Below are 19306 nucleotides of genomic sequence, written 5' to 3' on the forward strand. Positions count from 1 at the left end.
ATTATGAGTTTTAGGAGAGGAAGACCATAGAAGTGAAGCCATACTCATGCCATCATATCAAGAGTATATACTATTAACCTGGCTTATCACTGATGATGTGAACCTGCATCACCTGGCTCAGGTAGTGTTTGTCAGATTCTCCACTGTAAAGTTACTTTTCCAATTTCCATATGTTCTTTGGAAGCAAGTCGTTGGCACAGCCCGCACTTGGGAGGTGCAGGTTTTAGCTCTGCCTCCTAGAGGGGAGCATATCTACATAAACTATTAGGAATTCTTCTGTGAAAGAGATTTGTCTCCCCTCCCTTGTTTATTGACTTATTTCTAGGCAGAAAGTGGAGTGAGTTGATCTGTGCCTCATTCCCCCTCATGTACCATATTCTTTGTGTCCTGAAGGAGTTTCACTGTTTCTGTGATGGTTCTTCACATTTATTACTTTTTTCTTCTTTTAAAAATTTACTGCAGAACCTGTTTTTGCCACATCTTAGTTGTAATCTAGACTGTTTCTGCAGTGTGGTTTAAAAAACCCTAAAACAGCTAATAAACCAAATCAAACTCACTGCCATCAAGTTGTTTCTGACTCATAGAGACCCCATTGGATTTCCGAGGCTGTAAATCTTTATGGAAGTAGATCACCCCGTCTTCCTTCCACGGACCATCTGGTGGGTTTAAACCGCTGATCTTCTGGTTAACAGTCAGTGCCTTATCCACTATGCCAACACAGCTGATAGCTCACCAGTTATAGGATAAACTCCTGATTTACCATATCATTTTTTAGATAATTCACATTCTTTTTGAGAATGTCTCCCTTCTGTATGGTTTTGCCCCACCCCCACCATCCATTTTTCCTTTCCAAACACAGAAGGAGGCATTATGGAAGAATGGAAAGGGCAAGGGATTTAGAATCCATTTCCAGCTGTACCACTCACTACTTTGTCTCCTCAGGCAAACTACCAATGAGGAATTTGAGATGTAGTTTTGAGTGATTAACTGGAATGCTCATGCTGAATAAGAAATTGAATGAGATTCTTAAGATGGCTGATCAATAAAGAGAAAATACAGGGCTCAAAAGACTAGGAACTGATGGAGTTTGAATAACTAGCAATGGGTGTGAGGGCATGAAACTGCTTAATGGATGGGGAATAGGTTATGGGAGTTTATAGTTTGTTAGAATAATTGTTAATAAAGTCTGGGTTGAGGGTGCCAGAGAAATGCTGCAATAAAATAAGATCATGGGAGTTGGGGTCAAGGATATGAGAGAATGCTGCTTTGGATAGGCTTTAACATTGAATGAACAGAATAATTGTGTGTGTGTGTGTGTGTGTGTGTGTGTGAGAAAGGAGATTGTGAGCTAGGAACACAGAACTTCAGTAACTGCATATGGATTTGTGACCAGAAATGGCATAACAAGAAGAGGTCGCAAGTGGTATATTCCTATTACATGTGCTTCAGGAATAATAAGATGTTGGTAGAAGTACTTTCTAAGCTGAGCTATATGTTGGTTGTTGATGGAGGAGGGAAAAGATAAGGCAAGTTACCAATACTTAGTAAGAGCCTGTTGTGTACCTATTGATATACAAACCCCAGTTTATTTAATCCACATTACATTCCTCTGAGGTTAGCCCTTATATCCCCACTTGGCAGAAGAATAAACTGAAATTCAGAGAGATGAACTGTATTTCTTACATCATAAGTGATGCAGTTGAGAATAAATTTGGGGAAGATAGAAGAAATACATGGTAGAGTGGGGTCTATATTAGAGAAATGTTTTATGATAGAACATATAGAGGGCACTAGGTCATTGCTGAGCCAATTACAGTTGGCTTCAACAAAGGCTGAATTAATCTATATTTTTACTGGTGTTTAATTTTCTAATCATTTTCTTCCATAGGTACCATTTATTCCATGTTCTTATGATTATTTTTTCCTACTGATCTTTGGAACAAGATGGCAGCTTCATCATCATCATCTTTCTTTTCTGATTTTGGGCTACTGTTGTATTTGGAGGAGTTGGACAAAGAGGAGTTTAATAAATTTAAGTTACTCCTAAAGAATGAGACCATAGAACCTGGGCATCGCCAGATACCCTGGACTGAAGTGAAGAAGGCCAAGAGGGAGGATCTAGCTAACCTGATGAACGAGTATTATCCAGGAGAGCAGGCCTGGAGTGTGGCTCTCAAAATACTCAGCAAGATGAACCTGAAGGATCTGTGTGAGAAAGCAAAAGCAGAGATCAGCTGTGAGTATTGTTAGGGACAGATCTTGGGCAAGAGGGAAGGAGTATTTCTTGGAGCCCATTAGAAGGATTCTATAAGAGGGACTTAGGAATTAAACCATGTGATTGGACACAAGTTTCATGGTAGTTATGTACATTAAGGGCTTGCTGGATCATTTCAGAACCACTGAAGGGACAAGAGGATGTTGAATACTGTTATTCAGCCTGGCTTCTTAATGGGATTAACTCATCCATCTTGCACTAATCAGAGTAATTAAAGGAATTGAGTGATAAGAATTATCCCATTATCTGGTGTGCCTTTACCACAACTATACTTAATGTTGTTGTTATATGCTGTCGAGTCATCTCCAACTCATAGTAGTCTTTCCTTGGGTTTCCAAGGCAGTATCTCTACAGAAGTAGATTGCCCAATCTTCATTCTGAGGAGTGGCTGGTGGGTTTGAACTGCCAACATTCTAGTTAGCAGTCAAGTGCCTTAGACACTGTGCCGCCAGAACTCCCAATTAAAGTAATAGGCTAGTCTAAATTTTGAGAATCTCAAATATTAATTTATCATCTTTGCTGAAATGTGAGGAATGGGCTTGACATAATTCAGGGACATAAGCCAAGCCAATTCTTTTAGTCATTCTCTGGTATGATATATTGTAGGCCCTCTTACTACCTAAAATTTCTTACTCATACATGGCTGCTGCTGCTGTTGTTATGTGCCATTGAGTCGGACCCAACTCATAGCGATCCCTCCTTAGGTTTCCGAGGCAGTATCACTACGGAAGTAGATTGCCCAACCTTCCTTCCGAGGAGTGGCTGGTGGGTTTGAACCACCAGCCTTCTGGTTAGCAGTCAAGTGCCTTAGGCACTATGCTACCAGAGCTCCTTATACATGGCTATAGAGCTGCAATTAGCTCAGTACTCTGAAGTGAATATAGACAGGGAAACAGGTTTAGACTAGACCACCTGCCAAATAGTTATGGGTATTAGCATGTGGCAAGAAGTTTCCAATTTCATTATTGTTTGTATCGCATCAGTTGTGCCTGCAGCTAAGCTGGTGGAGTCTGAGACTCTCTTGGCTGTAATTTTCCCAAACACACCCCATAGATAGAGTTGGACCACTGACATGAAGATGCTGGCCACTGTTTTGGCCATTATCAAAGCTCCCCTTTCTCATGTTGCAGTGGCAGCCCAGACCATGGGACCAGAGGACAAGGCCAGAGAGGACCAGGGAGTTCAGGAGCCAGTGCTAGGTGAGTTCTGAGAAACATTTAAATTGTGATTGAAGGAAGGAATCAGACTTAATTAGCTAAAGATGAAGCCATATTTTTCTATTTAGATACTTTTAAGTATATTTTTTTCCTTCAAAACATGCTTCAGGCTGTGCTTCAATGTTGATCTCAATTTTTTACTTATATACAGTGAATTACTTTCACCTGTAGATTCAGGTCTGTCTGTAGGGTCCTCACTATTATATTTAATTATTGCTTCTGTTTTTTTTTTTTAATCCGTATGATGACTGTTCTCCACATATTTTTTGTAAAAGAGAAAATAGTTCTAGAGAGAATGGATTTTAATTTTCTATCACTAATTCATTTTTTGCTTTGTCATTTTTTCAACACTTCTAATGTATGTTTTAATTCTATAAGAATAGTTTTTTTCTATTTATTTTCCTATCTAAACCAGTTTCGTTTTGATTTTAGCCTATATTATTTCTTGTTCATAACTCCAAACGTAGTATTAACATTGCAAGTTGTAGGATTTGTTTTGGTCATATGTGCCACTGTTTTTTTCCCCCCTCTTCTCCATCCTAACTACTTAGGTGATGGAACACAATACAGAATTCACATAAAAGAAAAGTTTTGCACCATTAGGGACAAGAACCGTTTGCTTGGAGAACCTGAAGATTTACGTCATGAAATTACTCAGGAAGATCGAGAACTGTTGGAACATTTGTTTGATGTGGACGTCCAAACTGGTGAGCAGCCACGGACAGTGGTGCTGCAGGGGCCTGCTGGCGTTGGGAAAACCACCTTGGTGAGAAAGGCAATGTTAGATTGGGCAGAGGGTAATCTCTATCAGCAGAAGTTTACGTATGTTTTCTATTTCAATGCAAGAGAAATTAACCAACTGAAAGAGAGGAGCTTTGCTCAACTTGTATCAAGGGACTTGCCTAGCACAGAAGACCCCATTGAAAGGATCATGTCCCAGCCAGGTAGTCTTCTTTTTATTATTGATAGTTTTGATGAACTGAACTTTGCTTTTGAGGAACCTGAGTTTGCACTGAGCAGTAACAGGACCCAGGAACACCCAGTGTCCTTCCTCATGAGTAGTTTACTGAGGAAAGTGATGCTCCCTGAATGCTTCTTATTGGTAACAACGAGACTCACAGCCTGTAAGAAACTAAAACCTTTGTTGAAGAGTCACCGTTATATAGAGCTAGTAGGAATGTCTGAAGATGCAAGAAAGGAGTATATTTACCAGTTTTTTGAATATAAGAATTGTGCTGTACAAGCATTCAGTTCACTAAGAAACAATGAGATACTTTTCAACATGTGCCAAGTCCCCCTAGTATGCCGGATCATTTGTACTTGTCTGAAGCAGCAAATGGAGAAGGGAGCTGATGTCAACTTGACCTGCCAAACTACCACATCTCTATTTAAATGCTATATCTCTAGCTTATTCACACCTGTAGATAAAAGCTGTCCCAGTCTACCCAACCAAATCCAACTGAAGAATCTGTGCTACTTAGCTGCCAAGGGAATATGGACTATGACATATGTATTTTACAAAGAGAATCTCAGAAAGCATGGATTAAATAAATCAGATGTCTCAATTTTCCTGGACATGAATATTCTTCAAAAGGATTTAGAGTATGAAAATTGCTACGTGTTCACTTACCTGCATGTTCAGGAGTTTTTTGCAGCTATGTTCTATATATTGAAAGGCAAGTGGGAAACCAGGGGCTATTCCCACCAGCCTTTTGAAGACTTGAAGGTGTTACTTGAAAGCAGAGCTTATGAAGACACTCATTTGATGCAGATGAAATGTTTTTTGTTTGGCCTTTTGAATGAAGATAGAGTAAAACAACTGGAGAAAAGTTTGTATTGTAAAATATCATGGGAGCTGAAATGGGAGTTACTTCAGTGGATAGAAACATTAGGAAACAATGAATGTTCTCTATCACAGTTGAGATTTCTGGAATTGTTTCACTATCTGTATGAAACTCAGGATGAATCATTCATAAACCAGGCAATGAGCTATTTCCAAAAGGTTGTCATTAATATTTGTGGGAAGATCCATTTGCTTCTGTCTTCATTCTGCCTTAAGCACTGCCAATGTTTATGGACCATTAAACTGTCTGTAACTGTATTATTTGAGAAGATGTTAAACTCCAGGCCCCCAGCTGAAACTTGGTAAGTGTATTAGGTCAATTGCCTAGAAGTGCCTTGTACAAGGGTAGTTAAGGAAGTAGATTGTGTCAGAGAGAGTAGCTGCTTTAGCTGAAGATATAGAATGGGGATGAACCTTCAGAATTGTCCCACTTTAAGGCAAGGAGGCCAGGTATTCAAACCCACTTATTGACCAGCCATGCCTGCTGGTGAGGAATTAGTGAAAGCTTGGGTGAGATGACTCTCATGCCTGAGGGCAGTGCCAGGAGAGGATCTTGTTTGTGGGCTAGTCTGTCAGTGTTCCCCAAAACTAGGAATGAGTGCTTCACGTCATTGGGGATGTGACAGAGCAATCTTGCATCCATAGTAGTAAGGGTACTTACTTTTTTAAAATAATGCCCTCCAGAATAGTAAGGGACCAGTAGTTTCTTCCTTCTGAACCAGGTGCATATAGGTCATCTGTCTGGTCTGTCTGCTGCTGTACTCTGCTGACCTAGCTCACTTTCCCCGTTGCCTCGATGTAAGTCTGCCTTTGTTTTGCAATTTATGAAAGGTTTCATGCCTGAAGCACCTATTTAGAGAGAGTCAGAGGTAGACATAGAATGAATTAGTAGGTGCGGAATGAATATTTTGGAAAGAATGAACTAACCATCTGAGTTTTATGTATATTATTCTACCCTATCCCCTTCTTCAAGTTGCATTTCCTGACCCGACTCTTCTAAGTCTGGGAGAAGAATTGAACTATGGAATTTAGTTAAGCCAGATTTAATAAAAAATTGAGGACATGCTATGTATTATATAGTATATAGTGAATCAGGTATTTAATACATCCAACTGAATGCTGGTCACAATGATATCCCTTTTTTTTTTTTTTTTTTTAAGATTACAAAACTGAGATTCATAGAGATTCAAAGCAGAGGTGAGTTAGGATGCGGGACTGTTCTGCTCCAGATCTTATGCTTGTAACCATTAGGCTGTTTTATTCCTTATTACCCTTCCTTTGTTTATAATGAGTCTATTGATAATATGCCTAATAATTAAATTATACAGCACCTAAAAGTTTACAAAATGCCTTTATATACTCACTAAAATTGTCTATTAAATCCTTACAAGCCTGTGAAGGGAGGTGACATTTCCATTTTATAGAAAACTGGAGCTCATAGAACTGAATGACTTGCTTAAAGTTAATATAGCTAGTAAGTGGTTGAACTGAGGCTCAAAGTCTATGGCTTTTAACCTATACCATAGTTCCCCAATATTTACTCTCTAATCCTAATCTTGCTCTTTGTAGTCATATATTGTTTTTCCTTTTGATACGGGCTCTTTGAGTATTTGAAGAGTTTTCTCTTATCCCTCCTGAGTCTCCTCCTCCAAGGTGAAGTCTCTCTAGTTTTTATTGTGTGTTTGTAGAGGGGATGAATGGGGCATGGAAAAGCTACTGGGGGAAAAAAAGTCTTGAAGTGCCAAGAATAAGATTTCCAGGTGGACTGTGCTCATGCCAAAGCTGCACTGGAGGCTCTTGCCATTTCTGAAGTATACTTACTTTCACCCCAAGGCTAAAAGTTGATTAATGGGTCTTTTTCCAATTATTTAGGCAAAAGGATCATGATCACATTATTCATTGCTGGCAAGACCTCTGTTCTGTGCTTCATACAAATGAATACTTGAGAGAATTGGACCTATTTGATAGCAACCTTGATGAAGTAGCAACAAAGATTCTTTATCAAGAACTAAGGCACCCAAATTGTAAACTACAAAAACTACTGTAAGTCTGGCATGAAAAAATTTAGTGGCGTTATTTCAGTTTCTTTCTTTGTCCCACCTCGTACCTCTGTTTATTAGAGGAAACCAATGGTAAACTAATACTTAAAGTCCATTGCATAAAATAATAACATGAAAAAAAAAAAAAAGTAATCTCTGGGGACACAGGAACATAACTCGTTCTGGGAAAGAGTCCACAGAGCCTAGTAGCTGATTATATGCATTTCTGACCTTTGATTGTGAATTTTCCAGATGAAGGACTCAGAGTTAAGGCTTTCTAGGCAGGTCAACAACACATTTTCCAAGACATGTCCTGGAACACTGACATGTTATATTCTGTCCCCAGTTATTATTTTTTAAATTGAGAACTGAATTACATTGAATAAAAACACAAAGATATCAAGTGTTCAGTTCATTTAGTTGTTTTTTTTTTTTTTTTAATCATAATTTGGGTGAAAGTTTACAGAGCAAATTGGTTTTCCATTCAGTAATCTACACATTCTGTTTTGTGAGATTAACTACAATCCCCACAATACAATAGCATTCTTCCTACTTTCATTTCATTGAGTTTTAACAATTATATATGTCTTAGTAATTTAGTGGTGCTCTGACAGAACTACCACAAATGGGTGGCTTTAACAAATTTATTTTCTCACCGTTTAGGAGGCTAGAAGTCCAAATTCAAGGTGCTGACTCTAGGGGAAGACTTTTCTTTCTCTGTCAGCTCTAGAAGGAGGTCCTTGTCTCAGATTTTGCTCCTGGGTGATTTTCATGTGCCTTGGCATCTCTTCCCCCATCTCTGCTGTTTAGTTTGCTTGTTTAATCTCTATTATATCTCCAAAGACATTGTCTGAAGACACACTTGTCAATAATTCTGCCTCATTAACATAACAATACAACCCATTCCCAAATGGGATTCTAACCACAGGCCTACAGGTTAGGATTTACATTTATTTTTGGGTGACATAATTCAGTTTATAACAGTATACATCTATGAAACGAACATTCAAAACAAGATAGAAAATATTTCACCCAAGAGTTTCCTTGTACCTCTTTCTAGCTAATCCTCCCACCCTGCTAGGTTTCAAACAATCACTTTCTAACTTCTGTCACCATGATTTAATTCTGTTCTGTTCTTGGAAATTCTTTACATAGATTAATAGAGTATGTATGTCTGTGTGTATGTTTTCTTTTACTTCACAAGATGTTTTTAAAATTTATCCATGTTGTTGCATGTTTCAGTAACTTGTTTCTTTATATTGCTGATTAGCATTCAATTGTATGTCTTGACTGTTTGTTTATTCCTCTCATATTAAAAGACCCCTGGAGTTGTTTCCAATTGTGAGGTCTTATGAATAAGGCTGCTCTGAGTATTCTTGTAAGAGTTTTTTTTTTTTTTTTTGTAGACATAAATTTTCATCTCTTGGGTTAATATGTAGGAGTAGAATTGCTAGTTCATAGATTTATGTTTATCTTTTAAAGAAATTTTTAAGAAATTGTCAAACAGTTCTCCCAAGTACCATTTTATACTCCCACAAGCAATATATGAAAGTTCCAAGTATTCCTCATCTTTGCCAACGTTTGCTATTGTCAATCTTTTTTTAAAATTTTATCTTAGATCATGTATATTTATTACTTTTCTATGTTTGGTTATTTGTGTGTGTCTATTTGCTCTAGTAGAAGCTGACTAATCCTATTTTTTCCTCTGTATCCAGTGTCCAACAATGAGGGTCCACTAGGTGCTCAGCAGTATAAATTGAATGCTGAATAAATGCTAGATATTGTTTCAATTAGTACTGAAAATAAATACTCATTTTCTTTTTGACAGGTTTCCCACCAAATATTTTCCTTAGAATATCAGTGCTTACATTGAATTCTGACTTTAGATTTCAAGCAACTAGAGGACTGGTCCTGCAACTGGGTATATGTTGTGATTAAGAGTTCCTGGACGTTCTTTCTGCTGACCCTCAACTCCCCTTTTTTCCCCCCAGATAGACACACACATTGTCTCTTCATTGTATTTCACCAGTCCAAATCTGAACAATAGTTAATGCCTTATTTTGGGTTAAAAGTTTTCCTCAATAGCTAATGCCTTATTTTGGGTTAAAAGTTTTCCTCTTTTCGAATGCAGGTGTTCCTTAGGGGGGGGTGACACCATAAGATTGCTCTTGGTCTTTCTTACCTTAATGTGGCCTTATTTACTTAGATCCTTCTCTGATAACAAGTGAGACTGTATTTTGAATTTGTATTTAATGACTGTATTAGGCACTTTTACTATGTGATGATGGTTAGTCCTCAAGATGGAAATGGGTAAAAGTTGTTTTTTTTTTTTTTTTTTAATGTGTGCTTGGCTGGGGAGATAAGGGTAGATGGTAGGTAGGGAAAAAGGGAGGGGAAGGTGATATTACAAGTGGAGGTTTTCTGAATAGTGAACAGTGTGAACATACTTAGGGCTAGCAGCAGGCACTAGAGAGGAATCAAACATAGCTAAAACTGAATTGAGGGGAAAAATAGGAAGAAAAATTGTAGGTTTAACTTGCTTCACATGTTGCTTTAGGCAGTCTGTGTAGTATAACAAACTTCACAAAATGATCAGACATACTTTGCAATCATGTGTTGATTATCACATATAGTTGATATTAACTGTGAGCTCACTTTGGCTTTTCTAATGGATTTCAGTATTGTAAATTAATGTTGCAACTGCAGTATTTGGAATGTCTCTAATTTTGGGGAAAATCACTCCTGGAATTAAATTAAATTAAATTAAGAGGCTTCTCCTCCCATTTCCTGATGGATGTTACCACCTTCATCTTTCCCTTCAAGGTTTAAAAATGTCATCTGGCAGCTCGTAAATGGACATCAAGTTGTAACTCAATTGTTTCCCTCAGTGATACCCTGAAACTTGGATTTATGACCTGATTTTGAATAGGAGAAACCCAGAGTAAGATAAGAGATGGCAAGAATAGTCAGATAATATCCAAGAGTTGTATTTGAAGACAAAGGGATATAGTAACCAGAGACAGATGATTTTGTAACACCACTCCCATCGATATTTTTCTTTTGAAGGTTGAGATTTGTTTCTTTCCCTGATGATTGGAAGGGTATCTTTGGTTCTTTGACTCAGAACCAGAATCTGATACACCTGGACCTGAAAGGGAGTGATATAGGGGATAATGGAGTAAAGTCATTATGTGAAGCCTTAAAATGCCCAGAGTGTAAAATACAGAATCTGAGGTAAGTCTTTGTTATTCTTTGTAATTAATACTTTTCTCTGTGCAAATAGAACCCTTCAGTTGAGACTTTAACAGTGTCTTCCACTGATAATCCTTTATGTGGATCCAGTTACCAGACTTTCAAGTGGGAAATCATCTGTATAGATCACCTGATAGGGCTTCTTGCACCAATAAATAGGATGGTTTGACAGAAATCATTAGAGCTATGTAATAATCTAACAACACATTATGTAGATCTGGATGTTTTCGCAGTGTGGGTGGCCACTGGGGAGTAATCAAATCTTGTAGGCCGTCTATTCACATTTCATGTAGGAAAAGTTCCAGATTTCTGTATGCTTTAGACCCCTTGCTATGAGAGTTATGGAGGGTGTAATTGGCCACTTTAGTCTGGTTTGTGCACAGATCATGTTGTTTTATATTTTTTAGCATTTTAGTTTGATGTTTGATTCTCCCTATTGATTTTAGATGGTGTGGGCAATCAAAGTATTGATAAGTTTGTATGTTTTTGTCTGTCTGACCTGCAAAGTATGATCCCTAATTATTATTATTATTTTTTGCTTTATGTTTTTATTCCTCTTATAAAGCATTATATGCTTGCTTATAAAATGTGAACATCTCCATCTATTTCTTCATTCTTCTTTCCCAACCTTATTCCCTCCAACGGTAACACAAGGAGCATTCGAGGCTGTTTCTTTCCATACTTTTTTCTTCATATGCACACAGACATACACTTAACACTTTTTTTTTTTCCTAATGAGATCAAACTGTATATATTACTCAGTAACTTGCTTTTTCCCCCTCAATGCTTATCATAAACAACTTTCAATGGAAGTTCTTATAGCTTTATTTTATTCTTCTGAATGTTGCATTGTAGAGCAGATACTCAGTGCTTTTCCCAGATCCCTTCCAATCTTTTTATCATTTCACTGGCTTATGTGGTTTTTTTGCTTTAGCTGCCTACACCTGCAGCTTTCTTCTGAGGCTGGTATTGGGCTTCTGACACTCTTTTGCTGGCAAGCATCTAGAGGTGGGAGAGCTTGCAGGATTATAAAAGCTGAGTTCCTTGCCTCCAGTTGGGACAAATCCTAAGGTATATTTTCTACTCTAGAATTCCCTAAAGGAATCAAGCTGAGGCTGGGACTTTGTCTGAAATCACACCCTGACTTGGCTTCTTCCCCTTCCCTGTCCAGCTTCCAGACTCCTTCACTGTGATCCCTAATTATTGTAAGGACTTTACAAATTTAGAAATAAAGTATCTCATGAAATTTAAATTACTGAGTCTTATATAGCCCTTGAAAATAGACATATTGAAAAGGTATACACGATCACTCATGTGAATGTTTCATTATAATATTTACTAAAGGCTCCCCTCAAAGGGAGAAAGATCTGCTCACCTTGTGTAGATTACTTTTCCACCTTATGGAACTGATACAGGGCACTCTTAAAGCATATTGAGCAAAGAAGTTGTCTTGAATCCTTGGCTCCCATTGTAAGAAAACATTGTTCTGTCCACTTAACAGCTTTTTGCTGCTAAGAGTTTGACAATATGCAGATGAATTCTCTTACCACTGAAAATTTTGATACTTAGTCTCACCAGTTTTTACAGAATAAAATTCACTTATAGTTTATCTGGAAAGTTGTTGGATAATTCTTGAACATAGGTTGGGGCAGGCTTCCCAGAAGACCCCAATGTAGACTAATCTATTTCCTCATTTTGTTGGGTCATATTTAGCGGTCAGCATGGTGCTACCATCTGTTCTCAGCATCCCTTTTGATAGCGTCATTGGTGGATGATGTTATGTATTAATATAAATGAAATAAGACATCGAACTCTAGAAAAACAAAGCAGAGTGATACATATATATAAAGATCATTATCACCTCTCCTCTTACATTCTTTCTTTATTTTCCAAGTCTCTCCTCTCCCCTTCCATACTTTGTTTCATTGTACCCTGTACACAACTGCTATTGGAATCCTAATTTAACTGGGTTTGATGAGGATGACTGTATAATAGAAGTGTAGAGGTTGTGAAGAAGAAAAGCATGAACTTTGGGAATGGACTGATCCTATCTGTGTTTCTCCTTCAGTCTGGAAAGGTGTGGCCTCACAGTGGCTGGTTGTGAGGATCTGTCTTCTGCTCTCATCGGCAATGAAAGGCTGAAACATTTATCCTTGGCAGACAACACCTTGGGTGACGGTGGAGTAAAGCTTATTAGTGATGCCTTGAAACATCCACAGTGTACTTTACAGAGCCTTGTGTAAGTGCCTACTAATTTTTGTCCTTCTGATATAATACACATTTTGAAATATGTTTAATATGGGATATTATGAATATATTTTGTTTCTTGCTTCCCCCTCACTGTTATCCTTAATGATAATGAAGGTGATGATGATGATGATGATTATATTGGTATTGCCATATATTGTGTCCTTATGCCATGCTCAGCACTATCCTAAATTTGCTTAACCTGCAATGTAACAACCTGTTGAAGTCAAACGGGCTACATGAGTTCTAGGTGCCTTATTGTACAGATGAAGAATGTAAAGCTTAGAAAGATTATGCAACTTGCCTAATGTCTCATAATAAGAAAATTTTCAATTCAGGATAAAGTCCACCATGGTCTGGGGTCAGAACAAAGTAAATATATATCCATACTGGATCACAGTGTGATCATTCTGCTAATATTTATTAGATGATCTCTTAGATGGAATTGTTGGGCCAAAGATATTATTTTGTTATACGAATTAAGAGATTTTCCAGAAAGGCTGTTTATATTCCCAGCAGCAGTCTAAGGGCCTGTAAGTTAATAACCTCATGGGGTATCCGTAATCTTTTTAATCAGTATTAATCAGATAGTTGAAAAAATAACTTTTAAAATTATTTGATATTAAGCATCTTTTCAAATGCTTTTGGCTGTTTATATTATAGAAATGGCTTCTTCATAGGCTCACTTTCCTACTAGATTATGTTCTTTCTGATTTGAAAGAGCTCATTATCTGTTATGGTTATCGGCATTACATATGCATTATTAATATGTTTCCTAATTTGTTGCTTGATTTCTGACTTTCTTTATGGTCATGTTTACAATATAGAAATTTAAAAATTTTATGATATCAAATTATTTTCTTCATGACTTCTAGAGTTTTTGTTATAATTAGAAATACTTATCTTCTAAAAAATATTTTTAAAATATCCACTTAATTTTCTAATACTCTTTATAGTTTAACTTTTAATATATTAAATGTTTAACTTATCCAGAATTAATTTTGTTATAATATAAACTTATTTTCCCCTCATATGCCAGGTCTTTTGTCACAAAATCATTTATGGCACAATCTGTTTTTTCTACTGATTGGAAATGCCACTTTTATTATGTGTACAAAGAGTATGTACCTTTATTGTGATTACTCTTACTACGTCTGCTTGCTCTTTTATTCCATGTAACTACTCCAGCATCAGAGTACAAATTTGTGTACAATAAACAGGTTAATTTTCGATCTGAATAAGAAAACTTCTGAAGAACATGAATCCGGTTGGTAGTTCACTTTGGTACAGACCTAAGTTTCCCAAATGAAAAAGCCAAAGAGGCAAAAAGGAAGAAGAGGTGTTTGATCTGAGAAGGAAGGGCAGACAGTGTTGACAGGTAGCTAAGGGATTCTAACATGAAATCTTTTCAAAGATACGCATTTCTGGGCAGTAGAGCAATGATACCATCTTTCCTCACATTCTTCTTCCTGTGGGTTGAGGCGCTGCATTTCACTTTACTTGTTGTTTGTTAAGTGCCATACATAGAGTTGACTCCAACTTATATTGACCCTGTTACAACAGGACAAAACAGTATATGGTCCTGTACCATCCTCAGAATTATTGCTGTGTTTGAGTCCATCATTATAGCCATGGTGTCAATCCACCTCAGTGAGGATCTTTCTTTTTTTTTCACTGATCCTGTACTTTATCAAGCATGATGTCCTTCTCCAGGAACTGGTCCCTTCTGATAACATGTCCAAAGTATGTGAGACGAAGTCTCAACCATCCTCACTTCTAAGGAGCATTCTGGCTGTACTTCTTCCAAGACAGAATCATTTGTTCTTCTGGCATTCAATGGTATATTTAATATTCTTTGCCAACACCATAATTCAAAGGCATCAGTTCTTCTTGTTGGCTTGTTCACTTCACTTAGCAGTGCATATCTCAACTTTTCTTCTACTCAGCAGGAGCCTGAGACATGTGGATCTGGGATCAATTTGTTTAAAAGATAATTGAGTAAAGCTGCTGTGTGATGTCTTTTTGGCATCCAAGTTGTAATCTTCAGGAGTTAGAGTAGATTTTTTGTGACTTTACTTTTGGGTAGCTTCAACTAGAGTTTCCACAAGGACATATCTGGACAGACAGTGTGAGAGCTGAGTATTTGTCATAGAAAAGGACAGCTGATTCTCACTCTTGGTCTGCCTGAAACAAGGTAGGGAAATGTGTTATTAAATTTTTTAAAAAAATACATTAACTTGAATAGTTGATCAACTTTCCTCAGATAAGGGGCACCAGAGACATCAGTCTGAACAGTTGCCACATACCATTGTGTTAGCCCCAAGACACTGTTTATGAGTATAAGCATTTTTTTTTACAAATTTTCTCTTACTGCCTCCATCGTCGTCTTTTTTTTTTTAATCTTGGTTATGCCCCACTGAATCTACTTAATATCTGTGATGCTGAAATTGTGCTCTACTAGTTTTTTTCCCCCCCTTAAACTCAAGTTTATAATTCAATCAGCTTTTATAGAAACTATAAAAGGAATTTAAAAATATATCCTACAATCAAATAATTCTTTAATAGCAAATGCTTTATTTCTATTACGTTCTTTCTTATTCTCTGAGCAAGTATGTATGTATACATACACGTACTCACTGCCGTTGAGTTGGTCCCAACTCATAGCGACCTCTTGGGTTCCCAAGGGGGTTTCACTACAGAAGTAGATTGCCCAACCTTTCTTCCGAGGAGTGGCTGGTGGGTTTGAACTGCCAGCCTTCTGGTTAGCAGCCAAATACCTTAGGCACTATGCCACCAGAGCTCCCATACATATACATATACATATACATATACATATACATATACATATACATATACATATACATTCCAGAAGGAAGGTTGGGCAATCTACTTCCATAGTGATACTGCCTCGGAAACCCAAGGAGGGGTCGCTATGGGTTGGATCTGACTCTACGGCAATGGTTGCATTTGCGTTTGCATTTATGTATAGTTCTGGTGGCGCAGGGCCTAAGGCATTTGTCTGCTAACCAGAAGGTTGGTGCTTCAAATCCACCAGCTGCTTCGCAGAAGGAAGTTTGGGCAGTCTACTTCCATAAAGATTTACTGCCTCAGAAACCTAGTGAGGGGTCGCTATGAGTCAGATCTAACTTGACAGCAGTGAGTTTGGTTTGGTTTGGTTTATCTCTACAGAAGTGGATTGCCCAATCTTCCTTCTAAGGAATGGCTAGTAGGTTTGAACCACCAGTCTTCTGGTTAGCAGTCAAATGCCTTAGGTACTATGCCACCAGAGCACCTTCATTTCAACTATAGGAATATAATTTGTAAGTGACATACAAGTTCAAGGTCTTTGTTTAGCACATTTTCTCACCTTAGCATTTGCTGTAAACACACACAGAGAAATTTGTGCTTTCTTAGTACTACCTTCATGGACTCTTTGTAGGTCATGCCAATTTTCTCAAAAAATAATTATGACAATTACAAGCTAGATGCTGAGGAGACTAGAGCTTACTAAGGAAATGTGTTTGTCCTTAAGTAGCTTACCAAGTGGTGAAGAAAAGGAACTATAAAGCCAACTATGATACATTCTATATGTTATAATGATATGGCAAAAATTCCAAGGAGCGATGAATGCGACTTTACAGAGAAGAAGGAGTTATTTTAGGTTTGAAAGATGAAGATTTTGTTACATGGAGATATCCTGGGAAGAAGGAAAGAAGAAAGTAAATAAGGACAATAATGAAGGATGTGTGGTATACTTGGAGAATGATAGGTATGATTAGAGAACAGGATGGGGAGCAAAGTTTGGAAAGAAGAGCTTATGGCCAGATTGTCAACACTCTTGAATCCCACACAAAGGACCTGGGAGATAACAGCTTTTCACACATAGCTTTCTTCTTTTTTGGGACATGACAATTTGAGAGTTTCCTGGAAAGCTTTTTTATTTCAAAAATATATTTTAAAATGAAAGCTTAGAGAACTGTGGGTTCCTTAGGAAAGCTTATATCCATTTTTTTAGTACTGGTAGAAATCCTGGTAGTATGTCTTTATACCCTTGATTTAGGAAGATTGGTTGTTGTTGTTGTTAAGTGCCGTTGAGTCGTTTCCAACTCATAGCGACCCCATGCACAGCAGAACGAAACACTGCCCAATCCCGCGCCAGCCCCACAATCCCTGCTATACTTGAGCCCATCATTGCAGCCACCGTGTCAATCCATCTCGTTGAAGGCCTCCCCCTCTTTCATTGACCCTCCACCCTACCAAGCATGACATCCTTCTCCAGGGAATGGTCCCTTCTTACAACATGACCAAAATAGGTGAGACGAAGTCTGGCCATTCTTGCTTCCAAGGAGCATTCTGGCTGCAATTACTCCAGGACAGATCTGTTAGTTCTTTTAGCAGTCCATGGTACTTTCACCATTCTTTGCCAGCACCACAACTCAAAAGCATCAACTCTTCTTCGGTCTTCCTTATTCATTGTCTAGCTCTCACATGCATATGAGGTGATTGGAAATATCATGGCTTGTGTCGGGCACACCTTAGTCCTCAAGGAGATATCCTTGCTCCTCAGCAGTTGATACAGTTCCTTCACAGTTGACTTTCCCAATGCTACACGTCGTCTAATGTCCTGACTGCTGCTTCCATTGGCATCGATTGTAGAACCAAGCAACGTGAATTCTTTGACAACCTCAATCTTCTCTCCATTTATTGTGATGCTGCTCATTGGTCCAGTTGTGAGGATTTTTGTTTTCTTTATATTGAGACGTAATCCATACTGCAGACTGTACTCTTCAACCTTCATCAGTAGGTGCCTTAAGTCATCCTCACTTTCAGCAAGCAAAGTTGTATCGTCTGCATATCTCAGGTTGTTAATGATTCTTCCTTCAATCCTGATACCACATTTTTCTTCATATAGTCCAGCTTCTCGGATTATTTGCTCAGCATATAAATTGAATAAGTACGGAGAAAGAATACAACCCTGACGCACTCCCTTCTTGATTTTAAACCATGTAGTGTCCCCTTGTTCTGTTTGAACGACAGCCTCCTGGTCAAGGTACAGATTCCTCATGAGTACAATCAAGTGCTCGGGAATTCCCATTCTTCTCAATGTTATCCATAATTTGTCATGATCCACACAATCAAATGCCTTTGCATAGTCAATAAAACACAAGTAAACATCTTTCTGGTATTCTTTGCCTTGAGCCAAGATCCATCCTACAACAGCTATGATATCCCGTGTTCCACGTCCTCTTCTGAATCTAGCTTGCACCTCTGGAAGTTCTCTGTCAATATACTGCTGCAAACGTTTTGAATTATTTTCAGTAAGATCTTTCTTGGGTGCGATATTAATGATATTGTTCTAAAATTACCACATTCTTTGGAATGGGAACAAATATGGATCTCTTCCAGTCAGTTGGCCAGGTAGCTGTCTTCCAAATCTCTTGGCATAACTGAGTGAGTGCCTCCAATGGGGCATCAGTTTGTTGAAATATCTCAATCGGTATGCCATCAATTCCCGGAGCCTTGTTCTTCGCCAGTTCTGCACCATCTTCATAATCCTTGCTATGCTAACCTCTTAGACTGTGAGAAAATAAATTTGTTTAGTAAATCCATCTACTTGTGGTATTTCTATTATAGCAGCACTAGCAAACTAAAACAGAATTCCATGTACAGCTTGGATCTCTCCTTGGGTTTCTGAGACAGTATCACTATGGAAGTAGATTGCCCAACCTTCCTTTCAAGGTGTGACTGGTGGGTTTGAACCTCTAGGCCTTCAGGTTAGCCATCAGATGCCTTAGGCACTACGCCACCAGAGCTCCTAGATAGAAAAAGAATTAAAAAAAAAAAATAGGTTCAAATATTTGGGCATCTTTTCTGCGGATAAACTAATTAAGCCTCACATCTGAAGGACTCACTCCTCTTTTGCATTTCTTGCAGATTGATGGGCTGTGTTCTCACCAGTGCCTGTTGCTTAGATCTAGCTTCTGCTCTTCTGAACAACTCAAACTTGGGGATGCTGGACCTTGGAAACAATGATTTACAGGATGATGGAGTGAAAATTCTGTGTGAGGCTTTGAGCCATCCAAGCTGCAACATTCAGAGACTTGGGTGAGTTCACAGTTTTCTATTAGGAAAAGGATATCTATATGGTGTCTAGTATAACAAAAAGAAGTTTAGTATATGGAGAGATGATGAAAAACAAATGGGAACAGAAGGTAAGTTATTCTCAGAAATAAGAATCTGAATTCTAAATGTATTGCATATTCTTTAATATAGAAGCCATATTTCTCATTTATTTGTGTCCTCCTCCGTGCCTCAGATAGGTATATATTAAGTGAATGGTATGTTATTTAGGCTTTCCATGTTTATCATAGGAGCTCTGGTAGCGTAGTGCCTAAGGCACTTGACTGCTAACCAGAAGGCTGGTGGTTCAAAC

General features: G+C 38.0%; 1 protein-coding gene across 1 annotated transcript in view; it reads left to right on the top strand.

Moving 5' to 3' along the window:
* Positions 1–1944: 1944 nt before the first annotated feature.
* The window catches only part of NLRP14 (NLR family pyrin domain containing 14), a 22876-nt gene continuing 5514 nt past the window's right edge, over positions 1945–19306 (top strand). Inside the window, 9 exon segments of the mRNA XM_007956566.1 lie at positions 1945–2236; positions 3406–3474; positions 4044–5641; positions 7215–7378; positions 10441–10608; positions 12695–12865; positions 14751–14898; positions 14900–14928; positions 18808–18978. Coding sequence (XP_007954757.1) covers positions 1945–2236; positions 3406–3474; positions 4044–5641; positions 7215–7378; positions 10441–10608; positions 12695–12865; positions 14751–14898; positions 14900–14928; positions 18808–18978 — 2810 coding nt within the window.

Source organism: Orycteropus afer, unplaced genomic scaffold (genome assembly GCF_000298275.1).
Source record: "Orycteropus afer afer isolate SDZICR_OR568_19922 unplaced genomic scaffold, OryAfe1.0 scaffold00014, whole genome shotgun sequence".
Lineage (NCBI taxonomy): Eukaryota > Metazoa > Chordata > Mammalia > Tubulidentata > Orycteropodidae > Orycteropus > Orycteropus afer.